The 27,989-nt window shown below is 43.0% G+C and overlaps 1 protein-coding gene across 2 annotated transcripts in view; it reads right to left on the bottom strand.

Moving 5' to 3' along the window:
- Nucleotides 1–27,989, bottom strand: part of fus (epithelial splicing regulatory protein fusilli) — a 349,111-nt gene that overhangs the window by 192,159 nt on the left and 128,963 nt on the right. For both annotated transcript variants that reach the window (XM_071592848.1, XM_071592849.1), the window contains exon 3: nt 14,261–14,594. In XM_071592848.1, coding sequence (XP_071448949.1) covers nt 14,261–14,594 — 334 coding nt within the window. The remainder of the gene's footprint in view (nt 1–14,260; nt 14,595–27,989) is intronic.

Genomic DNA, 27,989 nt, shown 5'->3' with positions numbered 1-27,989 from the left:
CTGGCGGCATAGTCCGGGGTTGGAGGAGAAGAGTTGAGGTAGGGGCAGAGGGGGCGGGGGGGATTGAAGAGGCGGGAAGACGGGCGAACGGGGGGAGGGAATATAAAAGGGGCCAGGGAGAGGGAAAGAGAGGAGGAAAATCGCAGCCATAAAAACCACCGGCGAGGACCACTGCCAGCAGTCTAGGGCCACCAAAAAAAAAAGTAAGTCCTCAAAAATGCTGCCGGAGTTCAACAATGGCCCTGCCCTCAAAGGATATTGGACAGACGGACCTTAAATGTATTCGGCTACATTATTGCATTTTGTGGATTATATTTACCTTTTCCCAACCTGTTTCATATGATTAGCTAACACAAAGTCACAACAACCGAGGCTTACTAAATAAATGGAATGCGAGTATTTCATTTCAACGCCCGCTCTACATTCCGTCTACCGAAGCTTCACCTGTAACCAAATCCATGGTCCAGATAACAAAAGTAATAGGTGTACAGTAAAAACAATCGAGAGGTATTCATATTTAGAAGACCTACGAGGATCTGTTTGAACACCTAAAGAGAAGTTTATTTATTTTGCTGTTTCCCTTAATTCGAAGGAATAATGTCACTAATCAGACCAACGATTCGGGAGAAATATTTTATTATTACTTAGGGATATGAGCTCCGAAGAGATTTACATCGCTTCAAACGCAATCTGTCGAAGTCCTAGACGTGGTTTAAGTGTGTCATAGGAGTTATTTTAATCAATCGAGATCCTAAACCGTGGTCAGAACTTCACCAAAACGTTCTATGGCGAGATTTCTTCCACTGCATGTTCATTAGTGGACATCGCAACCTCGTGTGCGACGAAATATCCCTTCGCCGAAACATTTAATTGAAGAGGCATGACTAAATCGTGACTCGAGTCCGATGAATAATCGCACTGATAGGTGTTAATGCAAATTTCGAGAGCATTCCCCGTTTATTTAATCAATTAGAGTGATTTTCAGAATTCCCTTCAATGATTGGAATATGGCTACCTGGATGTGAAACCTCAATTAGCTGTTTTCCGTGGAAACACATGTTATAAAACAGCGAAAGTAAAATAAACGTCAGACGATATATATATTCGAAAAACAGACCATTCTGCGTGCCAAATGTTGCGGTTTACAGCAGACAATTTCTAACTTAACAAAATTCAATGTAAACTTTAACTGAAATTTTCATAAACTCCAATTAACGTACCGGACGTATAGACTCTCCTTTTAAACTCAAACAAATAGCGGTGACTGTTTTTAAAAATGTGCTGGCATATCGGTAAATCTGCTTAGAAGTATTTACCGCCAAAAAAATACTGAATGGGAACATCTAACATTCTGAAAATGGCAGACAATAAATATTTGATGACAATGTTGAACGTGCATTTTTCAAACATTATTAACAACATTACAATTGGGTAAAAATAACTTCGAACGGAGAATGATTTATAATATCAGTGATGGATATAAACAAAACGTATATCATTCCAAACATTTGTGAAAGGGAAAACAAATCCTTAAACGTTAGATAAAAATAAGAATGTTAAACGGCAATACACACTTCCCTACTTTGGAACAAAACTAACTTTCAGGCCAAATTCAAACATTTTAAAACCAGCGGAGGGCTATTTTTGAACTCAAATATTTCCTGGTAATATTCCATTCTCTCTATCCTTAGTCTAAACAAAGAGCTTATCGCAACAGACGTGATGCTTGCGTCCGATTTCCAAGTTTGATGCTTTCCTTCGCAGGAAACTATTCATTAGGTCAAAAACAAACGTTTTCATAACTATGAATGGCAAAAAAAAACAAATTCAGATTCAATAACTTAAGAAGGCGCTGACCTTTCATTTATATATATCTTCGAAATGGACCGCTCTTCGGCAACGCACAAGTATATAAAAACACAGATGTATATTTTTTTAAATAGAAACACCAGGAAAGGGCACTCAGCTACACAGTGTTGACGTTTCGACGGCACGACCGTCGTCATCAGAATGATTCTGATGACGATGGTCATGCCGTCGAAACATCAAAACTACATATTTGAGTGTCCCTGGTCTCACACACACTGTATGTGCGTGTATATATTAGATATATTTATTACTTATATAAATATATACATTTATTTACCAAAAATGCAGTTAAATGAGCATGGGGTATACAACTATGTTATTTATAGTTTGAGGATACAATTGTTTTTTCATAATAATTAGTCTTGCTTTAAAAGGATTGCTGTTGGTTCGTTGAAATTGGGAAGCCATAAAAACACAGTTTCTCAAATAATTCTATCAATTAAAAAAATGTGTATTTTTGGGCCAAATGCATTGATTCCCAAAAAAATTCATTCAAACTCGATATATCCCTTAAAATATATCTGACTAAATAATGTAGAGTAGGTGGACAAAAATCTAGTATATCTAAACGCGAAAAGCGCGCAAAAATTAAAACACGAGAGATCAGAAGGATTTAAAATTTTTTAATCATCAACGTCTTTTTTTACAAATTTAGTTCATGTTATATTGTTGCCTATATTTTTAATTGATATGTGATGAAGTGACATTGATTCAACTCCATTTTTGTATCAGCAGCAGCCATTGCACGCTGAAACATGTTGAGTCCGTCTACGGCAACGGTTTGAGTTAACATGACAAGTTGAATTAAAATGTTGCTTTCTCCTGAGCGAATCGTCACCCTAGGTCTCTTTAACGCGACAGGATCTTATGGAGAAAATCCTTGTCCCTATTACACAGCTACAAGATGTTTTAAATTTCTGAAAATGGAAGACAATCAATTTCAAAAAGAAGGTGGACCTTAATTCTACTCTTATGGAAGTTAACATTACCTTCTATTCCAATACAGCTTTAGGAGCACTCTCAGAAAAAATGAAATTTTCATTGGGTGCCAACAACGTGTTGTTAACAGAAAAATTTCACAGGTGTTAATGCGATCTAACTTCCAAACAAATATAACAGTGTACAATTTTGCTTTAAAAATACTGATGTATATGGCTGCGTAGATTTTCGCGGCGGTGGCTTGAAGAATTCTGCATGTCCGGGTTTTCACCGCGTTGTTGTTTGAAGCCGACAACAGTTTCGCCGAAGTTTCATCCGGTGTCTTCAGGTCGAAGATGGCGTCTTCAGGTCTTCATCTTCGACCTGAAGACGCCGGATGAAACTTCGGCGAAACTGTTGTCGGCTTCAAACAACAACGCGGTGAAAACCCGGACATGCAGAATTCTTAAAATACTGATGTGTTACAATTTATGACGAATAAACCAGAAACAATTACGGCATTAACCACAGAGTTCCCATAAATGTAATTTATCAGAAACTATTTAGCAACTCACAATTGCATTATATTATATTTAAGTTTTTGAATGGTTTTTGAGTGCATATGGCGTATAGGACAAATATATACTCAGAAAATTATAGCCCCGCGATAGATGTTAGTCCGACCAATTTTCGTCGCAACAGCGATTAAATATATGCCATAAAATCTCCTATATAGCCACCAATTTTCCTTTCACGGTGCAACTCCGCCTAACTTTAAACTACAGGAAATCCACCAACCATTCTGATGTCCAGTGAATATCCCAAATTTACTCGAGGATCACGAAAGCGATTTACGTGATAGCACCATGAAGTGATACTATCTACATTCTGGTTCCTTCCCAGGAACCTAATAGGCCCCGGGCTAAATGGGTCCTAATGCATGAGCATACGGCGCAGTTAGTCTTTAAAAAGCTAACAGTACGCCGTGGGTATGTAAGTCCACCTCTTTGTCGTTTACGTAACTTTCTCGTGGGATTAAGATATTGTCTTCAAATAGTTTTCTCACGTAAAAGAAGTAACTTCTTAATGACGTCCTATCTCTCCAGGTTTTTTCAAAATACTTTCAGCTCATTCACAATAGTCCGACATTAATCTGTACTGTGAATAAAGGATCCGCTCCTATGGATTTTTTAATCCAAATCTGAATGCCAGCAATCCATTCATCCATTCCTTCTTCATACTCCACTCGAACGCAGAGCTCAAAAAATATAATTCGCCGATCACAAAAAAATCAAACACCTTCAATGATTACTTTGAAGGAGAGAAGGTTAAATACGATAGTGAAAAAGCTACGCTGAACCGCCGCGTGACAAAATCGTCTTACGACGTCACTCAGCATTGCCCTCATTCATTATGAAAATCCAAAGCTGGATTTTGGGCTTTTTACGGAGTCCCGAGCGACAGAGAGCCTCAACCGTTGGTATCTCCGAACACATTCCTTCCACATACTAGATCATAGCGCGGGAATCATCAGAAGCAAGCCCCCTCCCCTACCCACTCACATCCGAGTCATAGCCTAGACCCATCTCAATCTTCCTCAAAGTCTCACGGGCCACCTTCCCGTCGAGTGCAAAAAAATGAAGCTTCGCGAATAACAAAAAGAGGTCGGACGAAGACGGGGGCATTAAGGGAAGTGGCTTTGAAAACAGGGGTGGGGAGCGGGGGACGAAACTGAGGATCGAGAACGCGGAGGAAGGAAGCGGCAATAAGTTAAAAAGAAGGGAGAGGACGACGGAAGATGGATGACGACAGAGCGATGGGAGTGGTGTGAAGGAGTTTTAAGACTCGGAATCAACGAATTGAAGAGCATGCTCAAGGAGGAGGCACTCGGATTGGAAGGGAAGGCTTGCGGCAGTGGATAGGAGAACGAAAGTTCAAGGCCAAAGCAATATCTGGGAAAGATAGAGAGAGGATGGAGGCGGGAAGAGGCCGAGAGGGAAGTATGGATGAAAGGCGGGAGTGGGTGGAGGAAGATAATACCGGGAGAAGGGGAGGGCTTTGGCGTGCAGGAGGGCCGGGGAGGGGAGGAGAAGGCGCCTACTCGGTGATCATCCCTTCCTCGGATTTGCACAGCCTCACCCCTCCCAAGCCCGCCTCTCACCAAAGCGAAAACATCCCCACGACGTCCCATTTTCAACTCTCCCACCTCCAACAGTACAACGTATTCAAATAACGCTGCCGGGACGACAACATTGCGCCTGGAAACCACTTCCCTTCTCCCCCCATTCCGCCTCACCCTTCCTCCCTCCGCGTCCCATGTCCCTTCACTGCAGCGGGACAAATGCAAAAGAGCCTCCTTCCTCTCTCGTCTTCGTCCTCTCCCCTTCTACCCTCACGCGGTATGGGGACATTCATTCCCTCTCTTGCTCCCCGCCGAAATCCGGAGGGAGACGCCCCCTCAGGGGTATGACTCTTTTCCGCTAAATATTCGAACGCTTCTCCAGCGGAACTGGGGGGTTGCTCCTTCTTCCTCGAAGCGTCACACCGCAGCTGTGAATTCCAGAATAGAGGTATTTCCAGAATTACAAGAATAGCCAGAATTCTAAGAGTCTTAAGCCTCAAGGGCGTCAAAGAGTGCGGGCACAAATTCACCTTTGTTTTTGTTGAGAAACATAGCATGACGCAATTACATGAAAAAGTGATAGAGCTCAGTTAGCAAGGCTAGCGTAATGTTGCTGTATCTGTAGCAAGAAAAGGCAACAGCCATAATATTTAACACATGAGACTAGCATACAGAATTAAAATCTATAATCAAAACAGTAGTAAATTACATAAACCAAAATCCACCATAACCTTTCAACAGCTAACTGCGCCAATAGTGGTAGAGGATAACAAGATTGAGGTCAGGTTTTAGCAAAATTATGCAATAATTTAAGACCGTTTGAGATCTAAGAAAGTCTCTTCCCCCACAGAATGCTGTGCAACATGCCCTGTAAACAATTCCCATTTTACCCCGTTTCTGTCGTCTTAACTTCTGAAGTAGGCGTTTTTCCTTCTCCACATAGAATTATCCAATGGGCTAAAGGAAATTTTCTTAAAATTTCCCTATTATAATTAGAAAAATACATTTAAAATACAAAATTACGTTTATCAAACAAAAATTACATTAATTTTATTTCTTAAACGAATAATCATAATCAGAGGGTGGCACCTGACAAATAACTTATGTTAGGCTCCTTCATCCATAAACGATCACAAAAAATTACTGTTTGGCACCAATTAATGACGTCACAAATTAATCACACCACCAATCACACTAATTTGCAAATTCTATTTCAATCATGATCAACAATGATGAATGTCCCAGCAAGTAACACTAATTACGAAAATTATAGTAGAATCCTTTCAAAAGCAAACCAGTACCAAAAGTTGGGTTTGAAGGTTGGGTTGGGTAATTACTGCCTACACGTCACAACAAACTAACCTCGAATTGTAAACCAAATTAAATAAATGCAAGCTGAAAGTCTACGCTCGCTGAGTCACCAAACTTGGTTAATTACTCGCTTAACAACCCCCTCCATATACGTATATTATATTTCGACAAAACAACAAAATCGGTGCAGAAACTATCTTAGACAGAGCAGGGAACGGTAAAGAACCGCGCAAACGCCCCACAAAAAACGTCCATAACGGAAACGTATGCGTGAAATGTTCTAATGATGAGTTATAATTAAATTGGATCGAACAAGGCCGAGTATAGCTGTTATCCATGAAAACCTCCTCGACCAAATAATAAGGCAGAAAGTACACTTTGGTGAGGGAGAGGAGAGACAGGGAGGTACGAAGAAACATAAGAAGTTACACAAAAGGTAATTTTCGAATGTGTCTTCATCCAGGAATAACTTTGCCCGTGGGATATTGATCTTATCTCCCAACGGTTTCGATAGTTACTCGACGAAGTAAACCGTTGAACAGACCTTTGAACACATTTTCTATTTCTGGAAACTGAAGAACCAACCGAATGTTTGCCTTTCGAAAGTTTTAGAGCAAATTCCATTTCGACTAGGACATTTCCCACGACATGCCAAATGCAATTTGAGTGACTCAGATAACATGTTAAGCCAAAGACAGCGGCGCTAAGAAGTGACAATTTCATCAGTTTAAAGAGTAACGGAACTCTGGTTACATTTCCGAGCTCAATTGGAAATATGTACATGGCTAAACCAGCATACGAATTCTATTCCTAGTCATTCGAAAAATGTAGGAGAACACGAAATGTTCACGTATTCGCAGGAGGATAGATGCTTTCTCGAAGAGTATTTAAACCTAATCGAAACTACACTTCGCAACTCTCGCGAGGGTAATGATGACTGCCGTTTAATGAAAGGGTCAGGAGAACTGAAATGCTATCCCACGAAGGCTATCGAAATTGAATTAAAGTTTCGAAACGATTTAACATAAAACCACAAGGGGCGTATGTCGAATCGATCTAAAATCTACGAAAAAAAATACTCCACGGCAGTTTATTTTAGACGTGAAACAAGGTATCTAAGAATTCGATTCCGTTTCAACCTCAAAAACATGCTGGTCGGGGAGAAGAATCAAATTATTCCACTCAAATCCACCATGTTTCACTTCGCCGTACACCGTTAGGGGAACAAAATTATACGCAAGCAATACTTCCTTCTATTCGGACCTCAATACTAGCGATAGCAGCTCTAATAAAATACTTCTCTGCATCTACACTTGATCTCTCTTCTAATGAAAGAACAAAATAATGTTAATCCCCATATAAATCTGAACACAATATTGTACCAAGGGTAAGAACACAGTGAGAAAATGTTGTGAAATAATAAGAATAACCGTAAAAAATTCTAAACATGTAACCGTTCGATTATGAACTCGTTGTTTACATAAATAAGCACCACTAAATTCCTAGGTCATAGCATGTGAATACGTATGTACACGAAATAAAAAACATTATATATTATTCGGCTGTCCTTTTATTTCGGTACACCTAGTTTCGACGCATAGGAGTCACCCTGAAGAACGGAAATTCTGAGAATACGCAAATGAATAGAAACTAATTTTCGTACCGAAACGAAATTGCAGCATAAGAATGCAGTGTTCGTCATGAACTTGACCTCTTGACGTCTTGAACTTCCACATCGTTCAGCCTGAAATCATCGGATTCACGTGAACATCTACTTAAATATATTCTGCAGAGTGATTTCACACAATGTTAAGCACTGTACTCTCATATCGGCGGCAGGACTTCACTAGCGTGCAAAAGACGAAAGACGAACCACACCATGGGTTCAACCAAGGATATTCTGGAGCGAGAAAATTTAGAAATTCCCTCTGCCGTTTCACCTAGGATCTTCAACACGCCCGTGGGTGGAGTCGTTACCCACGCTGAAAACGGCACCCACGTGCGATGCCCGGAACCATTTCTCCAATCGATAAAATCGTCATCATCCTCGTTCCGAAGGGAACACCACCTCCCTTTCAAAATCTCACGCTTTCAACTCAACTCCGGAAAATTTCCACTATTCATGCTAATAGTCCAAGTATTGCGCCGACGGACGGCACGGTGATGCACACAAGTTCCCGATTTCATCTCTGCCCATTCCTGAGCATCACAAATGGAATCAAAAACAGAAAAAAACAGAAGTAGAGCAGGACTATTAGGGAGGAATGGTGCATGTACTTTATCTTCCAAGTTTACCGACACGTCATGAATACTTGCATCTGTTCAGAAGAGAGAGACATGATGTGAGGAGTAGAAGACGGGGAATCCGCAGCACCAGAATGCGTCCTGACATAGGAGAATTAAACATAAAAGCCGTCTCAAGGATGTCCGAGGTCGTAAAAATACCGTTCCCAGCATAATAAATACATTAAAAGGAGAATAGAAGGAAATGGAAGCTCGTATTGGAGCAGGGGATCGAAGGCATTAAGAAAAAACACGCAAACGGACATAATAATAATTGGATGGAAGCCTACAAACTCTTTTACGTGCTGAAATTCATAACCACCTGACTTTTCATTACTCACGAAGGAGAAGTTTTCACTACTCCTGATGTTCACATTCCTTGGATAATAATGCGGAAATGCTAACCAGCTATGTTGATTTTCATGGCAACGTTTCGATTAAAATTTATTGAACGGGAGATAGCGTAAGCGTAATCTATTACAATCAAATAAACCACATTTCTAACACAAACATTTGAACACCGATAAAATTTAATCCTATCGCGAGCGAAGGACTAATCGCAAGCTAAGATATTTTCATTAATGAGAGCCTAGAAGGGCTAGTGGGGATGATATTTTGTCAAAATCGGCAAGAGAGCATCCGAGAGCAACATAAGCCTAACCTCCAAAAGAGACTATGGGCTACTAGGGACGACTTTTCCTGCTCGGGATTTTTTCTGCACTGGCTTCGCCCGAGTGTGTGGTTGAAGCAAATCTAGAATCAATTCGAGTTGGACCTCCACCGTTCTCGACTCCCGGTTAGAGTCATCCGCCGACTGGATTACATTAGCTAGTTTGCGATTTATACCAAACTATGTATATACGTCATGACCTAACGGAGGGTGGCTTCTGGTGACTGGCGATGGGATATCAACTTAGGGAACATTATGCACTTTAAAGGAATACTCAGGGCAATCTTTTTCCTGAAATGTTCAAGCAATGCATGAAAATCATTAGAGAAAAAGCAACAGAACCAAAACTCGAAGCTTATCAAAGTATACACATCTATCTTTCGCGAAGCTAATGTGCTACGGAGCGCAGGGCGGTGGAGTCTCGCGGGCAGACACCAACCGGCCGACGGTCCGTACCCTCCTTCCCTCCACCCGAGTGGCGCAATGACTTCGGTAGTCGCGCACCTCCAACATGGTCCCTAAACACCACCGTTCCTCAAGGGGCTCGAGGGGGTTTACGAAATGCCCAGCGAGACCGTATCTCCCCCGGCTACAAATAAGAAACGTAGCGTTGAAATCCGTAAGATTTCAACCACGACAGAGTGAACGCCGTTTGAAAATCATAATTAAAGAGGACGTTTGAACTAACTGACTCGGGAAAGAGTATGCCCGAGGGGGGTGATGGAAAACACCCCACACTCCCGTTCGTTCGAAAGACTTCGTCCCGAGTCTCAAGTACACGGCACGTACTTCCAGCCTCCCGTCTAATTCCTCACACCCTTGACAACCCCGCCCCCCTCCACTTCCAGCCCCCTCTCCATTGGCGGGCGCCGTGCAGGGATAGTCTCGACATACTTTCCGAGGACTGCAAGCGTGTCCATGAAGTGTTGCATAGGAGGGAATGGAGGAGGCTATGGAGGAGGTGGGGGTGTGAGGAGAAATGGCAGGGGTGTGGAATGGGGAGGAAAGGCGGGGGGATGGGCGGGTGCCCTTCTTCTCACAGACCGCTCTCTCACCCACTGGCCCAGCACACCCCGGAGATCGCCATTATCGTCTGCGATAGGCATCGGTGTCCCCGAAGTCTGCTCTCGCATTAAAATTCCGTTTCTCTTTGCCCTACTACCTCTGCGATTAACTCATCCTCATCAGGGCGAAAGAAGCACTTCAAGGAGATCTTAAACATGAATAATAATAGTGTTAATGATGACTGATTATGTGTTCCATGATAAGTGATTTTGTGATATTTCCATGCGGGGGGGGGGGGGGTGGACTGTGGGCAGAGAATTTGGGTGCCGAACGGAGTTCCTCGGGTTCGTATGCACCATCAGCCAAATCCAATCGATTCCGAATATCACAACTTCCTAAGAAGGAAACTGGCCCACTATCCTGAATGTTTGTACTTACGCACCGTTTGATTCACTCAGTAATAAGTGAACTCTACCTAAACGCATTAAAAATTATTTCTAACATGTATAGAAAAATTTCACAAGAAAACACTGAACAACTGATGCACCACCTGCCACACGCCTACCCGGTGGATTGCAGGCTATAATGAAGATGTAGAAATTTCACAACCTTTGAGTGCGTTAGGCTATAAAAGTAATCATTCTGTAAAATTCATAGCCGTACTAATTACATCCCAAAACACAAAAAGTTACGAGACAGAAATAACGAGTAATTAATTATGAAAATGAGACACCCTCTCCTGGTAGGCTCTTCATCATGTTCGATTCAGTGGAATATTTTAATTGTGTGTTAATTCCCTTGTAAAAATAAAAGTTTAAATTATAAACGACGAGTTCTCTTTTGTTAAAATTGCACCACACACAATAATTATTATTACCGTGGGCAATCTACCGGTAAAGGTAGGTTTTGGGTGGCCACAAAAAACAAATAATTCTCTTGTCTCTCCTGGCAAAGCACAATCCAACATCCTACTCAACAACAAGTCCCTCTTCATCTACCTCCCTTCATTCCGTCCAACATCCCTATCCCGAATATTTGATTGAAAATAATTTAGTAAGGACTTCCTTAGCGGAAAATATTACTGCAGGTGGGTTTTCCAACAGTGATTATGAAATAAGAAGTGTGGTTTTTGCACTGCCATGCATCCAGATAGCAGAAGGAAATTTTAAGCACATGAGATTCCACAGTGCTCCTTTTTCAAAATACCTGTCAGGGACAGAAATTTCAAGAATTCTTTATTAGGCTGACAAGTACATTTATCACATTTGGTCACAAGTTGATGCAGAGAACTACACAGATACCGTCCTTTACAAGCGTTGACAGCAAATATGCGAAACATATCTTTCAAATGAAGGATCACTTGAGTATTTTTCGTTCGTTCCTTACTTTCTAAGTTATTGCACGACCCAGTAACACAGGCCAACGAACGGATATGACGTGGTCTCCTCCCTCCGAGGAGGAGGAGGCCGACCGCGAGCATCCATCGAGGCGGGATATGACAGCAAAATAATCGCTCGCAAAATTTACCACTACGGGTTTCGGCGGGTGGCCCTCAGCAAGCCAAGTCAGGACAACTTAGCGCTCGGGCCGGCTTTTTTCCCTTTGATGTTTTTCAAAATAATGCTTACGGCATAATATCACTAAATATATCATCCAGTCATTGATTTGCAAACGGAGGCGGACTGCGGAGGTGCCGGTTGTTAGTGCAACTACTAGAGCACATCTCGAAGGAGACATGAAGCAAAGTACTCGAAATTGCCGCCTCTATTGCCCCCAGTGAAATTTCCGAGGGGCGAGAGACCGTGTAAAAGAGTAAGGGTGCGAGAGAGAGATGGAGGCAGGCCAGCAGACAGGGTTTTCGAGCACACGGGATCAGCGTCGGAGAGAAATCTGAATGAAACTAACCCTAATCGTGTATGGGATCATCATGAGATGTGACGACGAGATGAGGTGTTAGTTTATAAACTAGATCGAGTGCAACGTAGAGTGGTTAGGTTTGTGAAAAATTGCTATGAACAAGGTAGCAGTGTCACGATACTATTGGAAGAATTAGGATGGGAGCCACTATTTGAACGTATGTTGAATTTCAGTTTCAATTTATTGCGTAAACTTGAGATAGATCACTAATCCGATAATGTTAAAGACAAATTACAGGCCCCGACTTGCTATGGTAGATGAGATCATGTACACAAAATCAGGGCGATTGATAGTATAACGGATCGATTTACAATGTTGTTTTTTCCTCGTATGATTAGGGATCAAAATAGATATGATCGCAGGCGCGAAAAGGATTAGTACTGGCAATGTTTTTATTTTGTCGATATCCTGCATGAAATCTAAATAGACCCATTTCAAAAACATTTCACCCGCATGATTTGAATATATCCTGTCATTGAATAATATATTTATTCAATATTCTTGCTGTAATTGTTGTTCGATTGAACTGATACCCGCGTACAGATTTACTGATTGTCCAGGCACAACACCCCCCGCACCCTTGCGGTGGCTTGCAGGGAGCCATGTAGATGTAGAATCGCAACCGACCTTTCGCTGAGCCACACCCGCTGCTACGCAGTGCCCCGAAAAAGGATTGGAAAGGGGAGCGGGGGGATTGTGTCATCTACACTCCCCGCTTCCCGTCCATCCGTCTCACGGGCGCCTCGAGACGGGGGGAGGGGGGGTAAGGAATTGGGCGAAAGAACGCGACGTCAGCCCGAGGACACAATCAGCGCGAGCGAGACGTGATTCGAGGATTGGAATGTTCCCCTTCAGGCACTAGCTCGTAAATCTTCTAGATTTGTATCGACAACTGGATCGAGGCACAATGAAAACGCAGAACGGTCCTGAGAGAGAGCGAGAGGCCAGTTTCCCTGACTGCTCTCCTGTTTGACGATTTCTATAAATTCACCGATAACTTTGACAGAGCAAAACTGAATTTTTACCCCCTGAGGAATTTAAAGACGCACGACAATCTAAATAGAATTCCAAGGCTAGCAACCAAAACATTATAGCTGGAACTTCTGCTGAATACACGAAAACGAGAACTTACTTTACGATGGATCCACGAACCAGCTAAACATTTTCAGGCTGTGCCATGAAACTGATTAGATCCATTTTGATGCTAATAGAAATAACGACATGAGAAATGATCGAAAAAATAAAGTCAGGCTCCAAAGAAGAACCGTTGTGTAACACGTTCTACGAAGATACTAAGTGAGAAATTAAACAAACGGAATTACAATCGTATGATGAATAATTTAAGCATCCCACACTTAAACGTAATTGTCATCACAAAATTCGGAATTAAGGATACTCGGAGGCTTCCCATGAAGCCATACAAGGGTTTAATTAATGAGGAGATATGAGTGATTGCTAGAGGGAAAGGACCAGATGAAGAATTCGTAAGCGGAGGATTCAGACCGAAATACTATAAGTGTGGGAGTCTAGAGAGGGGCGTGGCGTTCAACAATTTACTTCATAAGACGGTGGCGGTGACACCTGCTCTAGTGAAGGCGAGGAATATTTTTGCACGTGTAGCATTACAAAATGGCCCAAGGAAAAAATAAAAACGACACCAGCTGATTAAAATGAAATAATTCCAAGGTAAATACGAACTTGTGTCCAAAAATACATCAATATCGAGCCACGACGACATCTTCAAAAAATCACACATCGTGACTGAGCCACCGCAGTTTTCTAGTAACAAAAGAAAAATTACAGGAGAAAAGATGAATCGGGTACATACAAGACGCAGTTAGGACGCGACGGTGATAACGATGGTGAATGAAATCATGCACGAAAAAGATTAGAGATGTCTCATATAGAAGTTTCAAAATTTTCCCAGACCACAGTTTACATTTAGTTCATACTTTGTTTAAATCGATTATTTCATACATATGTAAAGTACTTTAAATTACCAAAATACAAACACATAAATGGCAAACGTACATCCTCGAATCCCCCTTGTTCATTTACCTCGGGGAAAAAATACTCTGCAAGGAAAAACATAGACAGCGAAAATTCATTGGAAATAAAAGCGTTTGATGGGAATATTTGCAATATATCGTTGTTGAAAAGGATACAGTCAATCATATCCCTTACGGAGGTGATCTCCTCGGCAGAGTGGTGGTAGAACGCCGCGAACTCCTTCCTCAGGTCGAAGAATGAATCGTAGTAGGAGGGCAGGTCAATGCACTTGGAGGACACCTCCGGGTGCAGGCACTGCCTCAAGGGGAGCTGCCCGTCGGTCACGAGCACCATGCCGCCCGGCGGCGCCTTGTCGCCGTCCGCGGCGTTGGGGCCAGCGGCGTCGACTCCGTTCGAATGGACGCCGTCCTCGTGAGAGTTGTAGTGGTTGTGTCGGGCCGAGAGGGGGAAGGCTTCGTGGCCCAGGAGGGAGCGGCCGTAGCTGTCGAACTGTTGAACAAAGAGAATGCGGACGAAGATTAGACGAGGGGGAGGAAGTCATTCATTTAACATTAAATACATCTACATACACACACACACACAAACACGTATACAACACAAAGTACTCTCGATTTCGTTCGAGGAAAGATGTGATGGAGAAAGGTACACTTTTCGCAATTTTATCAAGGCCAGATTTCATCTGCGATGTTATCTTTCGAGTGACCCATAGTGAGTGCTCTCCATCAAAAATAGAAAAATATGCCAAAGGAGAGCAAATGGATTTATTTTTGGAAAGCAAGGTGGAAAGGACTGCGTGAACGTGATGATTGATAAAATAAACTAGGTTGACTTGGTTCATAGAAAATTCAGGACAATTTTATGGGTGATGTTGAATTTGGACGCTAAAACAAAAAGGCAACGTATTTATCAAGTTAATAAAATAAGAGAGATTAAGAATAACAGAGAGATTTGAAATGTCATTTTTCCACGAACGATAAGGGATCAGGATAATACTGTCCGACCGTGATAGGTCCATATTCGGGACAAAATTAGTCTGGTCTGTTTTCAACCCCTGCCACACCCTAGCGGAGGCTTGCAAGGACTTATATAAATAAATAAAAATCATCATTAAATGCGGAAGCATCAGTTGAAAAATTAAACTAGTAGGTAGAAATGGAAATCTGCATTCATTCTCCATTTGAAGATATTACATCTAATTATCTGGAAGCTTTTTGTCCTTTCCTAAATTTGTAAAATGCTTCTTGTGATCATTTAAAATAATAGGAATAATTCTCTTAGAGGTAATGGATATTGGGTGCGGTTGTTGTTTACACGCATTAGCATCTTTAACGATCGATACTCGTATTATCATCTTATCACGTAGCTACTAGTTCCTGCAGTTGGACCTCAAAACAATGTCTACACCAATAGCCATGGGGATCGAGATGGTGCGGGGGCTAACGTACTGGCTTCCCACCCTGAGGGCGCGGGTTCAAATCCCGGCGGTGTTGAATATTTTTCAGAGGTATCTCGATCCCTACTTGAGGTGCTTTGTGGAGGGCACTTTGAGTGAGTACGCCGTCCGTCGGATGGGACGTTAAACTGCGGACCCCTTGGCGCCTTTCGTAAAGAGCAGGCTAATGCCGACGCCGGGTTTCTCTCCACCCTTCATCCTTTCCTGTCCATCCCCTATGGCGCAAATGACCTTAGCTGTCGGTCGCCTCCCCTTAAAACTACTACTACTACTACCAATAGCCATCTGAGCTCTCAAGTGCATACCTACGGTTTGAGACTAACCCGTGGTTTTCTATTACCTCTTTAAAATCTTTCTATGGATTTAATCACCTACACGTAGGCAGATAAACTAACCAATTCTCTCGCTTATAAATTTGGGTTACCTTATAAATGATATTGTACAATTTTGTACGCTAATATTTTCATGAATGTCAATAATGTCATCTCTTTGATAAAAGATATTAAAGACGTCAAAACATTCACAATAAAAATAAAGCTTAGGCCATTCGTGAGTGAACGTGACAACTAGCAATGTTGCCACCCAAAGGAAAATTTAAGCTAGTGAGTGAGTGCTCTTTTAAAAGCCTAGCCTAGATGTAATCCTCAGTATCCTCGTCCGGGCTCTAATCCAGTTTACCAACCGGAGTTCCACCACCCCTTCGTCTGCATCTGTGTCTGCTTAGGGTTCACACCCGTGTGGTTCCTGGGTAGTCCCGATTGGTTCCCTTCCTGGGTTACGGACTAATCGAATACAAAAATGGCAATTTAATATCGGCCTACTTATTCCCACCCTGAAGCAACGAATGACAGCTTGAGCGATTAATAAATTCCTACGCCTGAAGTTGGATTGGTTGCAATTTTCATACTATAATTGCATATTATTTAAATTTAGTAAGAAATAAGTACCAAATAATTAAAAATATTCCAAGGCTGTTTTTTAATGAGCATATAGTCAAACTAGGCCATATTTTCCATTTTTGAAATGCATGAAAACTTTTAAGGCTTAGGTGATGGTTTTCTGATTGCTAAAAGAAACTTCGATTCATTTAAACAATGAGATAAGTTTGGAAATTTCGCATGCATTGCTCATATAACGGCACATAGTAAACGCATGTAATTAATGGCAGAGGTAACTTACAAATATTCGATATTTTTCCATTCTATAATCACTTTATAATTTAACGGACGAACAATTCGCCGAAGAAGTCATTTCTAGGAAGTTTTATTCCATAATTACCATGCGTGATTATCAAGCTGGCCGTTGCCAATGATTTATGATGGCTCCTCCTACCTCCCGATTCTTTTCCAATAACAGAAATCATTAACGGTGTCCTTGGGCGATTAACACACACGATATGCATCCAAGCAGAAATCCTTAGCAAAGCCTCACCCCTTCGGTGCGTCACTCAAACCTGCTTCAGTCGATCCTTCCTTAACAGAGGCACTTATATGATGATGTTCGCTAAATTGAAGAAATCATAATATACCCTAAATATTCCATTGTTAGGAGAATCATGCGTAGCATTGAATTTTCCTAAGCAGTGTGCATTGCTGACTCAATCTTCAGCCTGACAGTAGCCAGCCAGTCTTTTGGATTCGATGCAATTTTCATTCTATTATTGTATTGTTCCATTGCATTATTGTATTTTCGTACCATTTTATTCAAATAAAGCGACGAGTACCAAATCGTAAAAAAAAACATCCAAGGCTGATTTTTCAATGAGCATATACTTAAATCAATATGCACATTTTCTATTTTTTAAATACATTAAAACTTATAATAGCGTAGGTGGTGGTTATTTCATAACTGAGACAGCCCTAACTTCAGTCAAAAAATGAGATACGATTGGTATTTAAATGAATTATATTCTAATGAAAATAACATATTCCGAAATTTTCAATCAGAGTAACACGCGTTTTGAGCATATCATTGGTTGATGAACGGCTGATTATTGCACCCGCTACTCAGAGCATCTGCTTTGCACCGATATGTAACAATACTGAAATACCTGGAATAACATTCTCGCCACTGTGCAATGCTTTGAGGCAATTAAAAACGTTTCCACTCTATAATCGGGTCGGGTTTCAATTTAAATTATGTAAGTATCATCTGGTGGAAGACCCATCCAAAAGCCATTAGTTGAGGTTCACTACTCGAAACAATGAGACAGGGATAAATGTTTCTTCCTACAGACAACACTTAAAAGAACAGTTTTGATAATGGATGTTCTCCCGTCTTCTGCGCGCTTAACTTTTCCCACTATGAAAACTCAAGTTCGAATAGCTTTCAGTTCAATTCTGAGATCGCAGTTTAAGATAAAATACATACTGGTTTCAACATTTTACGTCGGAGGTGGAGTGCGGGTGCAATCAGCCGAACTGAGATGTTAGCGATCAAGTTAACGCCTTGTTAATGCCGCTACTTCCGCTCGTCGGATGCACCCAATCGGGGTTAATCGCTCTCGCTTAACTCATCAATGAGTGGAGACGAGACCTCGGTGCCGTTCGATCCACCCGATGGCAATTCAGCTTTGTACCTTAAGGCGTCGGAATCTCTTTCTAAGGGAGAGAGAGAGAGCTAGGATGCTTATCCCCTATCCCTCCGCCAAGAAGAGAAGTCTTGAAGGGAAGTCGGAAAGTAATGTTCCGGAAAGAAGAGGCGTGGGTTTCAGAGAAATTGAAGGAGGGGCTCGCTGAAGAAGACGGCATTCTTTCCCTGCCTATCCACTTAAGAAAAACAACCAAGTCCCCAGGAGGACAGAGCAGGTGCTATAAAAGTTCACTTGTCCCTCCCTCCTCCCGCGTGGGCAGTTGGTTTGCTCACGGATAAGAAGGATTTTTCCGAGGCGAGCCCGCGACCGAAGTGGACGCTCCGCTTTTTTTCTGGAATCATAAACCCCGCAGCGTGCGTGTTAAATTAACGTAGCGGAAATGGAGACTACGAAGGTGCAACGACTGACAAACGTTGCAGCATTTTTAATGGTAGCATTTGCTATATTTTCACTGCTCAGCATTCATCCGTCCGATGGAATGTACAACATCGACGACTGAGTTTGACTCTCTCTTCATTAAAATGTTCAGTTTACCCACCTAACGAGTAAATATACACCAAGGTACACATACAAGTAAACTATCGCTGTCGGTAAGTCTCCTGTTTAGAGTTTTGAATATATAGAGGAAATGGAGTGCACATTTGAATAAATCCAACGCTGATTTAACTCATAATATAAACTGTAAAAAGAGGGAAAATGACAAGTTACGACTACGATAGTAATTATTCAGAGGGTGAGTGCTTAAAAAGCGACGGGAAAATATTATGAATCATCGTAAGATTCTACATTGAAATACCGTGTGCATTGGGATCTTTCGAGGTAAAATAATTAGTTAACATTTTATTTGACCATTGCTTTAAAATTTCCAAATAAATGAAAATTTCCTTATGTCTAGAGAAAGGCAAATTAAATTTTTCTCATCCACAACATCAAGCCAGCGATTCATTATCCCTGGCTGACGAAACTCCCCATACTTCTCTTTTCGCGTCCCAACGAAGAAGCAGCGAGCACAGACAGAGCGTGGAAGATAGGGAAGGAGAGACGGTGTGTGGAGAAATTTTAATCAAGGGTGTTGAATCGGAAGATGAGCGGCTGAAAAAATCTCGCAAAGGCAAGACGAAGGAGTCAGTGAAAGCCTAACGCGGCGGCGTCTGAGGGAGAGACGTCCTGGGAGACCGGAGAGGAGGGCCCGATGTGCCGGGCCGCTGCCCGCCCCTTCCCCCAGCGGAACTGAGCGAGATAAGGGCGGGCAGGAGAGAAACAATGGGCCATCATTCCGATCCCGCAATCATGCGTGCGAATAAGAGACGGCATCAAAGGGGAGTCGGGGACGGGGAGGATTGGGCGAGCCGTGGGAAAAAAGGAGGAAGACGAAGAGCCGCACTCTCGATATCACCAGATTAGAGGGACACCCCCGCCAGCCTTCGAGGAAAAGATAGACGTGCCTTTCCCTTGCAAGGGAAAAATATCTCCGACCCGAATGCTCGTCTTGAACTATGATAAAGGATGGAAGACCTTGTTAACATAACGGTTCATTCGATCCAATACTACATTTTTAAATCTCCACTTTCCCACGCCAACAACGGCGGACGAAGCCGTTTAGGAAGGCATTACCAGAAGGAAAACTGAAATAATATACATAGAGTGCACGAGAAAAAGCATTTCAATTAATTAATCTTTCAATTAAAGAAAAATCCTACACGAAGTACTACATATCATTCGTATTAACAGCGTAGTAAAATTAATGAGTTCAGACTGCAGACTAAAACCGGGTATTGTGGGGTGCCTGCACCGCCGGATGGAAAAAATATTGGAAGGTGCTTAACAAAACTTTAATTTCAAAATCATTAGATTATTTGATATTGCTCTGGCAGGATAGCTTTGTTCTTTTGACACCTTTCTATCATAATGTAAGTGTTCCCAATCTTTCAAAATAGCGTGGGTTTCGTATAAAACGATTTTCCATTCGACCCATTATTGCCAAGCATGGGTTGAATACGATTATTCCGCCCATACATGGAAGGATTCGTCAATGAATATTTTTCATAAATTTTATTCGCCAAATATTTTAATTTCAAATCTTACCGTTGTCAAAAGATGCAATCTCACATTACTCAATCGATAATCGAAGTAGCGTCGTTTTGCGAAAATTTTCAAATTAACTATTTATATATTTCATGCTGTAATCTTACTTTTTGAGTGTGCTAAATTACCGTGAGACCTTCCTCGCACTACACGGGATAATGAAGTCCTCCGTAAAGGGTGATACAGTAAATTTATTTAAATAGTTAGAATTTTAAATTGATAAAAATGCATCAGCCGAGGAAACCAACAGTAACACCATGAAATTTCGGTGTTTTAATAATTAGACGCGGATAAGATACTATGAGATACGCGGCGAACAGGTAATTCTTCATTTAAGATTTTGTATTGAATATGCACCCCTATGATCTGATAGACGAAGAAGACGGGAGAGAAAAATAATAAACAGATGTAAAAGATTGGATGGCGGTTGTGCGTCGGGACAGCTATCTCCCATAGACCGCAATACTAACGTAGCTCAAGTAAAGCTTTGGTTTCCCATTCCCCACTTCGCCATTCGGCCCCAGTAAGGACAAGCCAGTTGCTAAACACAAAAACAACTCGAACCCTACAGACATCGGAGCACCAGTATGGTAAGCAAGCAACATATGGCTAAGCCAAGAAAGGTCAAGAGTGCCCGCAAACACGTAATACAGAAATCTCTGGCAGGGATTTCAACGGTAGTATGGAAAGGCATTAAACCTTCGCCCTCTCCCCTCCACACACGCCTCCGTCGAGTCGAACGAATTGGCTGTCGGCTCTCATCGGCAGAACACAAACCCATTTCAGATCGACAGTGGGGGAGGCAGGACACGGAGGGACGGTACGAGGCAAGACAGCGAGAGAGAGACAACCCTATATTTCCTCGCGGCTGCGAGAGCCCGGAGGGAAAGAGAGGAAAGAGAAGGGAAGGGAAAACAGCGAAGGAATTCTATCCATCAAAGCAAGAGATAGAGGGAGCCTTCAGAGGGGGATTGGTGCCTTAAAGAAAGTCATGAGGCACGGCCACTGCATGGGAGGGAAGCCAATAAGGGGGGAATAGGCTAGGGGGAGTCGGCGAGGGGGGGATTGTGGCGCGGATGGGGGTGAGGGAAGCGATGAGGAAGCCAGATGAGAAGGGAGGGAGGCGCGGGTTGGTGGGGGGAGGTGGAGTGGGATCTCGCGGAGGGCGAACGGGCGGGGGGAAAGAGGGTGTTGGGAGGTGGGGAGAATGGAAAGACTTAAGGCTCGAGTAAGGGGGCGATGAACTCGGCGCGGCTGAGGACTCATTGCAACCAACGTTTGCCTTCGGGAAGTTGAGGCCTGGAGGAGAACTTGGGAGTGTTGGGAAGGAAAGGGGTGGACGACTGAGTGCGAGGCAGGGAATGGGGAGATGCGAGGGAATGCAGGGCGAGGGGAAGATATATGGATGGATTACTCTTCATTTGGGTGGAAACAAGACTTTCGACCCCCTTCAAAGCCAAATTCCACGTCAATGTACACATCAATTGCTTTTAATGCTGCACATTTTTAAAGCAATGATTACCCGACCAGCCTGAGAGCGTTTGGGTACATATCAAGGAGTCCGCGGTTCAAGTCCAAGTGACATCTCTCTAAACCTTCATATTTATTATGCTCTGAAGTTCCCGAACCACACGTGGAGAAAGAAACGGAACAGCCATATCCACAGTGTTATATCTGAGAGTGCTTTGATATTTCAGTGATGGTGAGTTTTACCAACCTTCGGGATAAAAACTTTGGTTTTGGTTCGGTTAGAAAATTAAGGTTATAACTCTCGAAAGTGGTAAAATTATTATTTTAATGAGTCATTAAAACTGCCGTCGTTATCCTTGACCAAAAAATCCACTCGAACGAGCGAATGATATGTGTACTAGTTGCAATCCAACCAGAAAGCTCTTGTATACTATTGCTTTTCTGCTCTGGCATGATTATGGCCGTATCGGGACACAGAACGTCATAATACATTCAATAAAAGAGCGGAACAAAAAAGAAAAGAATCAAACTACAATCAATTGAAAAAATTCTAAATTACGTGGTTAAATGATGGAATGTGCGTTTATTAATGTAAAAACAGATGAACACGACAGGAGGATAAAACGACAGATAAATTCTAGTTTCAACTCTTGACTCGCTCGAAGCAACTTCAAATAATGCACAGAATTACCTTCACGAAGGTAATACAAATGAAATTATTGTACATCAGTCTCTCTCGACAGGTTATATGACTATGTAAATAAGGATTTTAATGGGATCGCAAGAGCGTAATAAGCGCAGCGATTATGAAAGAAAAACGAGAAGAGTCGAGGGATCAACGTGAAGAAGTGCAGAGTGACGGCGGTGGGGTGAGAGAAGAGGATGGGCTTCGGTCGAGTTGGGGAAGAAACATGAAATGACGACGGAATCGGTAGAGGGGGAGTGGAAAAGGTTACCTTACGGCCTCCCCGTTCGGTTACCAAGGCGAGAAAGGGGTGAGAGAGTTTGGGGAAGAGGGTGAAGGGAGGGCACGCAGACGGGATGGAGGAAGGAGCGTGGTGGTGGTTGGGGGGGACTGAGGGGGGTTCGAATCGTGACCGGTTGCAAAAAGACCGTTTTGGGAAGTCGGCAGTTGTAAGGGAGGGGACACAAGGGGAGAGAGAGGAGAGGGGCAACAGGGGAAGGAAAAAGGGATTGCGTGTGTTGCTGCTTTTCGAAGGAAAGGCCTGAATAAGATCAGGGGGCGTGGGGGAGAGGGGCTCGGAAAGAGGCAAGGGGGGGCAGGAGGAATGCGTGGATTGCCACCGGAGACGTGTCCGAACGGGGTCTCCGCGCCGCGAAGCAATGAGCTGGGCACGGAGGAACGGAAAGGCCGAAGGGAGATTAGGGAGGGAGGATTAGGTGGTCCGAAGACGAGGCGCCATGGCCCCTATAAACCAAATGACGGGGGATACGTGGACCACCGAGTTGATCGAGCAAACATGAAAAAGCTCTTCGTCCACCGCGCTCTTCGCTGCGTGTGATGTAGTAAGAGCTAAATAAAAAACGATATTCCCTTACAGAAATCACAATACTATAGTCATTCGCATCGTTACTATATACACTAATAGTACTATCAAAGGTAATACCATTTAATTCGCGAAATTTTCCGGAAGTAGAAATCATTTATTTTTCCTTTCACTTTTTCAAAGCAGGGACTATTAGAAATCTGGCGTCCAGATCTTCCAATTGCAAACCGGACGGTCCGGATTCGGTTCCGGGTGCCGTCTCTGGGCGATTTCACCCATACTGAATGATTTTCTTGGGCGCCAGATCTTCCACGGAAACGAAAAGAGGTACAGGGTAAGGAACTGGCGCCTATACTATACCGCGTGAATTTCACCTGTCGTGGGACTTAATCTCGACATTAGCTCCATCTCCACCTAACATGCCAATCTTCGGATCGATTATGGTGGCTATTTATTGTATTTACAAGCAGTATCTATTCCTAAATCAGAATCTCTTCGAAATGCAGGAATTTCATCAAAGTTTAGTGATCATTCGCCATGGTTGAGATCTCGGTTACTTTACAGAGTGAAAACCCTGCATTTTCGATGCATTTAAGTGGCTGACTCCGTTAAATGTCGCCGCACGAGGCCCTAGAAAGGACCAACGCATTACAGCTGAAGGCATTAATACAACATTACATAAATGTTGACTTTCACGCAGATTGATGGACGAAAGAAAACATTTCAAAAATTGGTGCGTGATACTATGAAAAACAGTCTGTCATACAGTGCAGTACTGTAGCCAGAAGGAACGATGAAGGTGTACCCTGGGAAGGACAATGCGATGGGGGAAGTGACGGGGGGGGGGGTTGCGGCTGAGGGAGAAGGCTTTGGGTCAACGCATCCGATCCCCTCGCGGAATGCCACCACCACCTCCTGCAGAGCCACGGTCATGGATCGCGAGTCAAAGGCGGGGAGTGGGACGACGACACGAGGAGAGGAAGGGGGTGGGATCAAGGAGGGGACTCCAACGGGGGCGGAGGGGGACGGTTAATGTGGAGTGAGGGGGGAGGGGACATCGGTCGGTGCGATACACCCCGTCCGTCGGAGCCGCGACGCGCGCACTCTCGCCGACGACCGCGTTCCTCAACGCCCTGCAAACATCAAAGCAGGTATCGAGAGGGGAAAATTACTTTCAGATGGAGGCGATCGAGGTAGCTGTATTTGATCGTAACGGCCACCAGGAAACTAGAAAAACGATGCCCTTAATGTGCCTCTCGTGTTCTAAACGAGTTCAAATATTAAAAAGAAAACGGGAGGTTGTGACAACTGTATCACTCGTTTAGACCACTGGGAATTTAAGCTCTTATCGGCTGGTCGTTCCGTGGGTGTTGCATAACAATATGCCAATTCCCAAGTGACACGTGTACGGCCGTCATAAAATATGAATAGTAAACGCTTGGTTTCATGCATCGCTCCAGGTATTGATCCGCGGTGCACATACGTATATAAGGGTGAGTGATAGTGACCGCAGACAACGCTCACTTGCCTCAAACCATTGACGTCAAGGCTGGAATGGAAAGGGATGGCGGTTGAATTTATGCCTCGTGCACAAGATTTGAAATGATGTTATGTTCTCATGAGCATAAGGCCATATTATCTAGTAACGCTTGGAGAATACAAACACCCGAATTGTGTGTTTTATGAATTATAATTAGCAATATTTTAAAGAAAACAATCTCATGAGATGTCATAAAAACAACGGTACAATCCTAGCGTACATGTATACATACATAGATCGTAGTAATAAAGTGTAAAAATGTAATGGCTAACAAGAAAACTGATATACGGGGAATCTATGTGAGTGTTGCATACTTCCAAAAGTATTTAGAAAAAATATAACTCTTCAAGCAACGATAATGTAGGTTTAGCATGTCTAAACACCATACATAGAAGATTTCATTCGACAAGATAAAATAGAAGACGAATGCCATTCACAGAAGGCTCAGTGTATAACCCATCAGTTCAGGATCTGCAAAGTTCTAAACAGAAAACTGCAAGAGGTCTGATGTTTTTTATCCGATGTGATGCTGTTGCGTCATTCAGCCTGTCTAATTGTATATGAACAATTTTTTTGGCTTTTACAATACATTTCATGAAACATTTCTGGCATGCCAAGTTTAATTTACCACCCCTGGAATGAGGTATTCAAAAATGTAATATTGATACGTATAAATTCATTATACTAGCAATGGAAAAGAAAAGCTCAAATACTATAAATGAAACCAATGATATCACAGTAACTTTTCAATGTAAGTTAGTGAGCGAAGGTTTCTCAATTTCATGTTTTTCTGCGTCGTAAACCGACAGAGACGTCATAAAAAATCAGAAGCAAATACTTATGCGTCGATTAGACCTCAGGGTTCTCCATTAAACACAGTTACAATTATATCATTTTTCTGCGAGGCCGAAGGCTATAACAAGGACATTTACGTATGAATATCCTGAATGTTTGATTTTCTCATCACCTTTAATAGCTAATATATGCATGAGTACGTTGTTGTAGACGGCGTCAGAGTAAAAATGTATTGTGGTTACCAGGATCACATGAAACGGCGTTTAAATTAATGTGTCTAATTATTGTTTATTGTTACGCAGAAAGTTGGGTGGCTAACGTGATGTCAGCTGGAGCTAAGAAGAGTAGAAGAGCGAAGTACTCAAGAGACCACAATATGCGTAACAGTTTTACTGGATCCATCAAAAACACAACTCTTCCCGGTAGACCAGTGCAAGCAATAACAGAAGTTTTGAGAACGCTTGATTTCTATGAATGACCATAAAACGCTTCCGAAGGCGTAAATCCGGAAAGAAGGCGCGGGACAGTTTTGGTCAACATGCAGCAGAGCGGCTTCAATGGAAGCACAGCCTAGCAGCGAAGATCAATGCCGGTCGGGGATGGAGGTCTGTTGGCGGCGAATGACGGGATGGCGGGCAGGGAAGAGCGATGCCCGGGAGGGGAGGGCGGGAACGTGGGACTTATAAGAAAGTGGAAAGATGAGTGGAATGGACGAGAGGGTGGAAAGCGGGCACGGAAGAGTTTATTGAACGCGGCCGGGAAAACGAGTGAGACGAGGAGACCTGAAGCGAACCCGAGTAATTTACCGAGGAGAACTGTTAAACGCACAGCCCATGCTGAAATGAAAATTTTTTATTGGTGAATTAAAAGCCCAACGATAGACACCTGTCGTTTCCTCAAACGAAAAAGCAAGGTCTTAATTTAGGCATTGGTAAAGGGTAAGTGATGATGCTACCGATCGTTTCTTTCAACAAAAAGGAAGGTCCTATTTTGGGCACTGGTAAAAGGAATGTGATTATGTCACCAAGCTTAGAACTCTATTGACCACCGCAACTACTGTGGTATTTAACGCTAAGGGGAATGGAAAAATTTTTCAATTAGAAGTAGTTATCAAATGCCGTTAAACAAAAAGTAATCATATTAATGCGACTTGAGCACTAGTCTGTTTCCATTTTACTATATTTTACAAAATAACAGAGGTTAAATGAGGGCATTCTTTTCACAATATCATAGAAGAAAACAATACGAATCAACAACCCATAAAATTACAAAGCTAATGATCAAATAATGTTCAGAAAATGTCTTGACTACAGATAGGCATACGTTTTATCAAGTTTAGAAAAAGGTTAAGTCAAAAATAGCGCAGTAATTACCAAAGCTGAGTTGGCATGCAAGCGGATAACACGCCCTTGCGATGAAGTCACAAACGGTCGACATAAAAGGAAGCTTTACCACTTCTCTCCTAATGGTCAAGGGAATTTCCGCCAATGTCTTCCTGCCTTTATAAAAGACGTTTCGTTGGTTGGCATTTGCGCTAAATGAGATTTACGGTGCGAAATGACCTAAGCCAGCACGGAGCACGTTAAGCTTTGAATGTCCATGCATAAAACAGTGAGTGCCCGAGACTTACGATTCGTTGCGAGGCGAGAGAAATTATACGGGGACCACGAAAATTGAACGCGGAAGGCGCTTCAGCAGACAAACACTGCCAAGGAGCAGATTGTCTTTTTCTTCTACACACCAGAATCTCCGACAGCAATTTTTTTATGTCTACCATCTAAGACATTTAAGAAAAAAAGGGCCAAAAGGAACGGCGTCCGCCAACGAAGAAATGAAAACGGTACGCATCAATCTCAGGTGTGTGTGGCTCCTACAAAAAAATGAAGATAGCAAGTGCGCGGGGCATGGCATTTCACTCGCCCTCGCCGACCGAACATGCGAAGCAGCGGCGAGAGGCCAATGAACCAGCCGAGCGGCGGGCGAATGCTCCTCTCTCGAGTCGCAGCGCGGGAGAGCGTGAGGATACGGGGGACACGGAGGGACGGCGGCGCGGGGAAAGGAGGGCACACACGAGGGCCGATCGCCCGTGCCTTTGCGTGCGGCGAGTGCGCAGATGCGTAGAGCGACTCCATGGGCGCCCTCTCGTAAGGGCCTTCTTTCCGGGCGAGGGGAGAAAAAGCGATCGAGAATGGGATTTTCGAGTGGAGGTGGTTCGTACGTAGGTAACAAAATGAGAGAGATGGGAGGCGGGAGATTTATGGCTCGGCGGAGAAGGCGTGATTAGCTCTCCAGGTGCAGGAGACGGACTGCTCGGGATGTGGGTCGAAGGGTGGAGGAAGAGGGAGGGAGTGAGAGAGGAAAGCCCGGCGAGGAGAGGAATGAAACTGCAAGACAGAAAACGCAGCGAGTGGAGAGGGTGGTGGTAGCCTCTGGGAACTCC

The sequence above is a fragment of the Hetaerina americana genome, unplaced genomic scaffold (assembly GCF_022747635.1).
Source record: "Hetaerina americana unplaced genomic scaffold, ioHetAmer1.1.p SCAF_5, whole genome shotgun sequence".
Taxonomy (NCBI): domain Eukaryota; kingdom Metazoa; phylum Arthropoda; class Insecta; order Odonata; family Calopterygidae; genus Hetaerina; species Hetaerina americana.
This window is presented reverse-complemented; position numbering and strand designations above follow the sequence as displayed.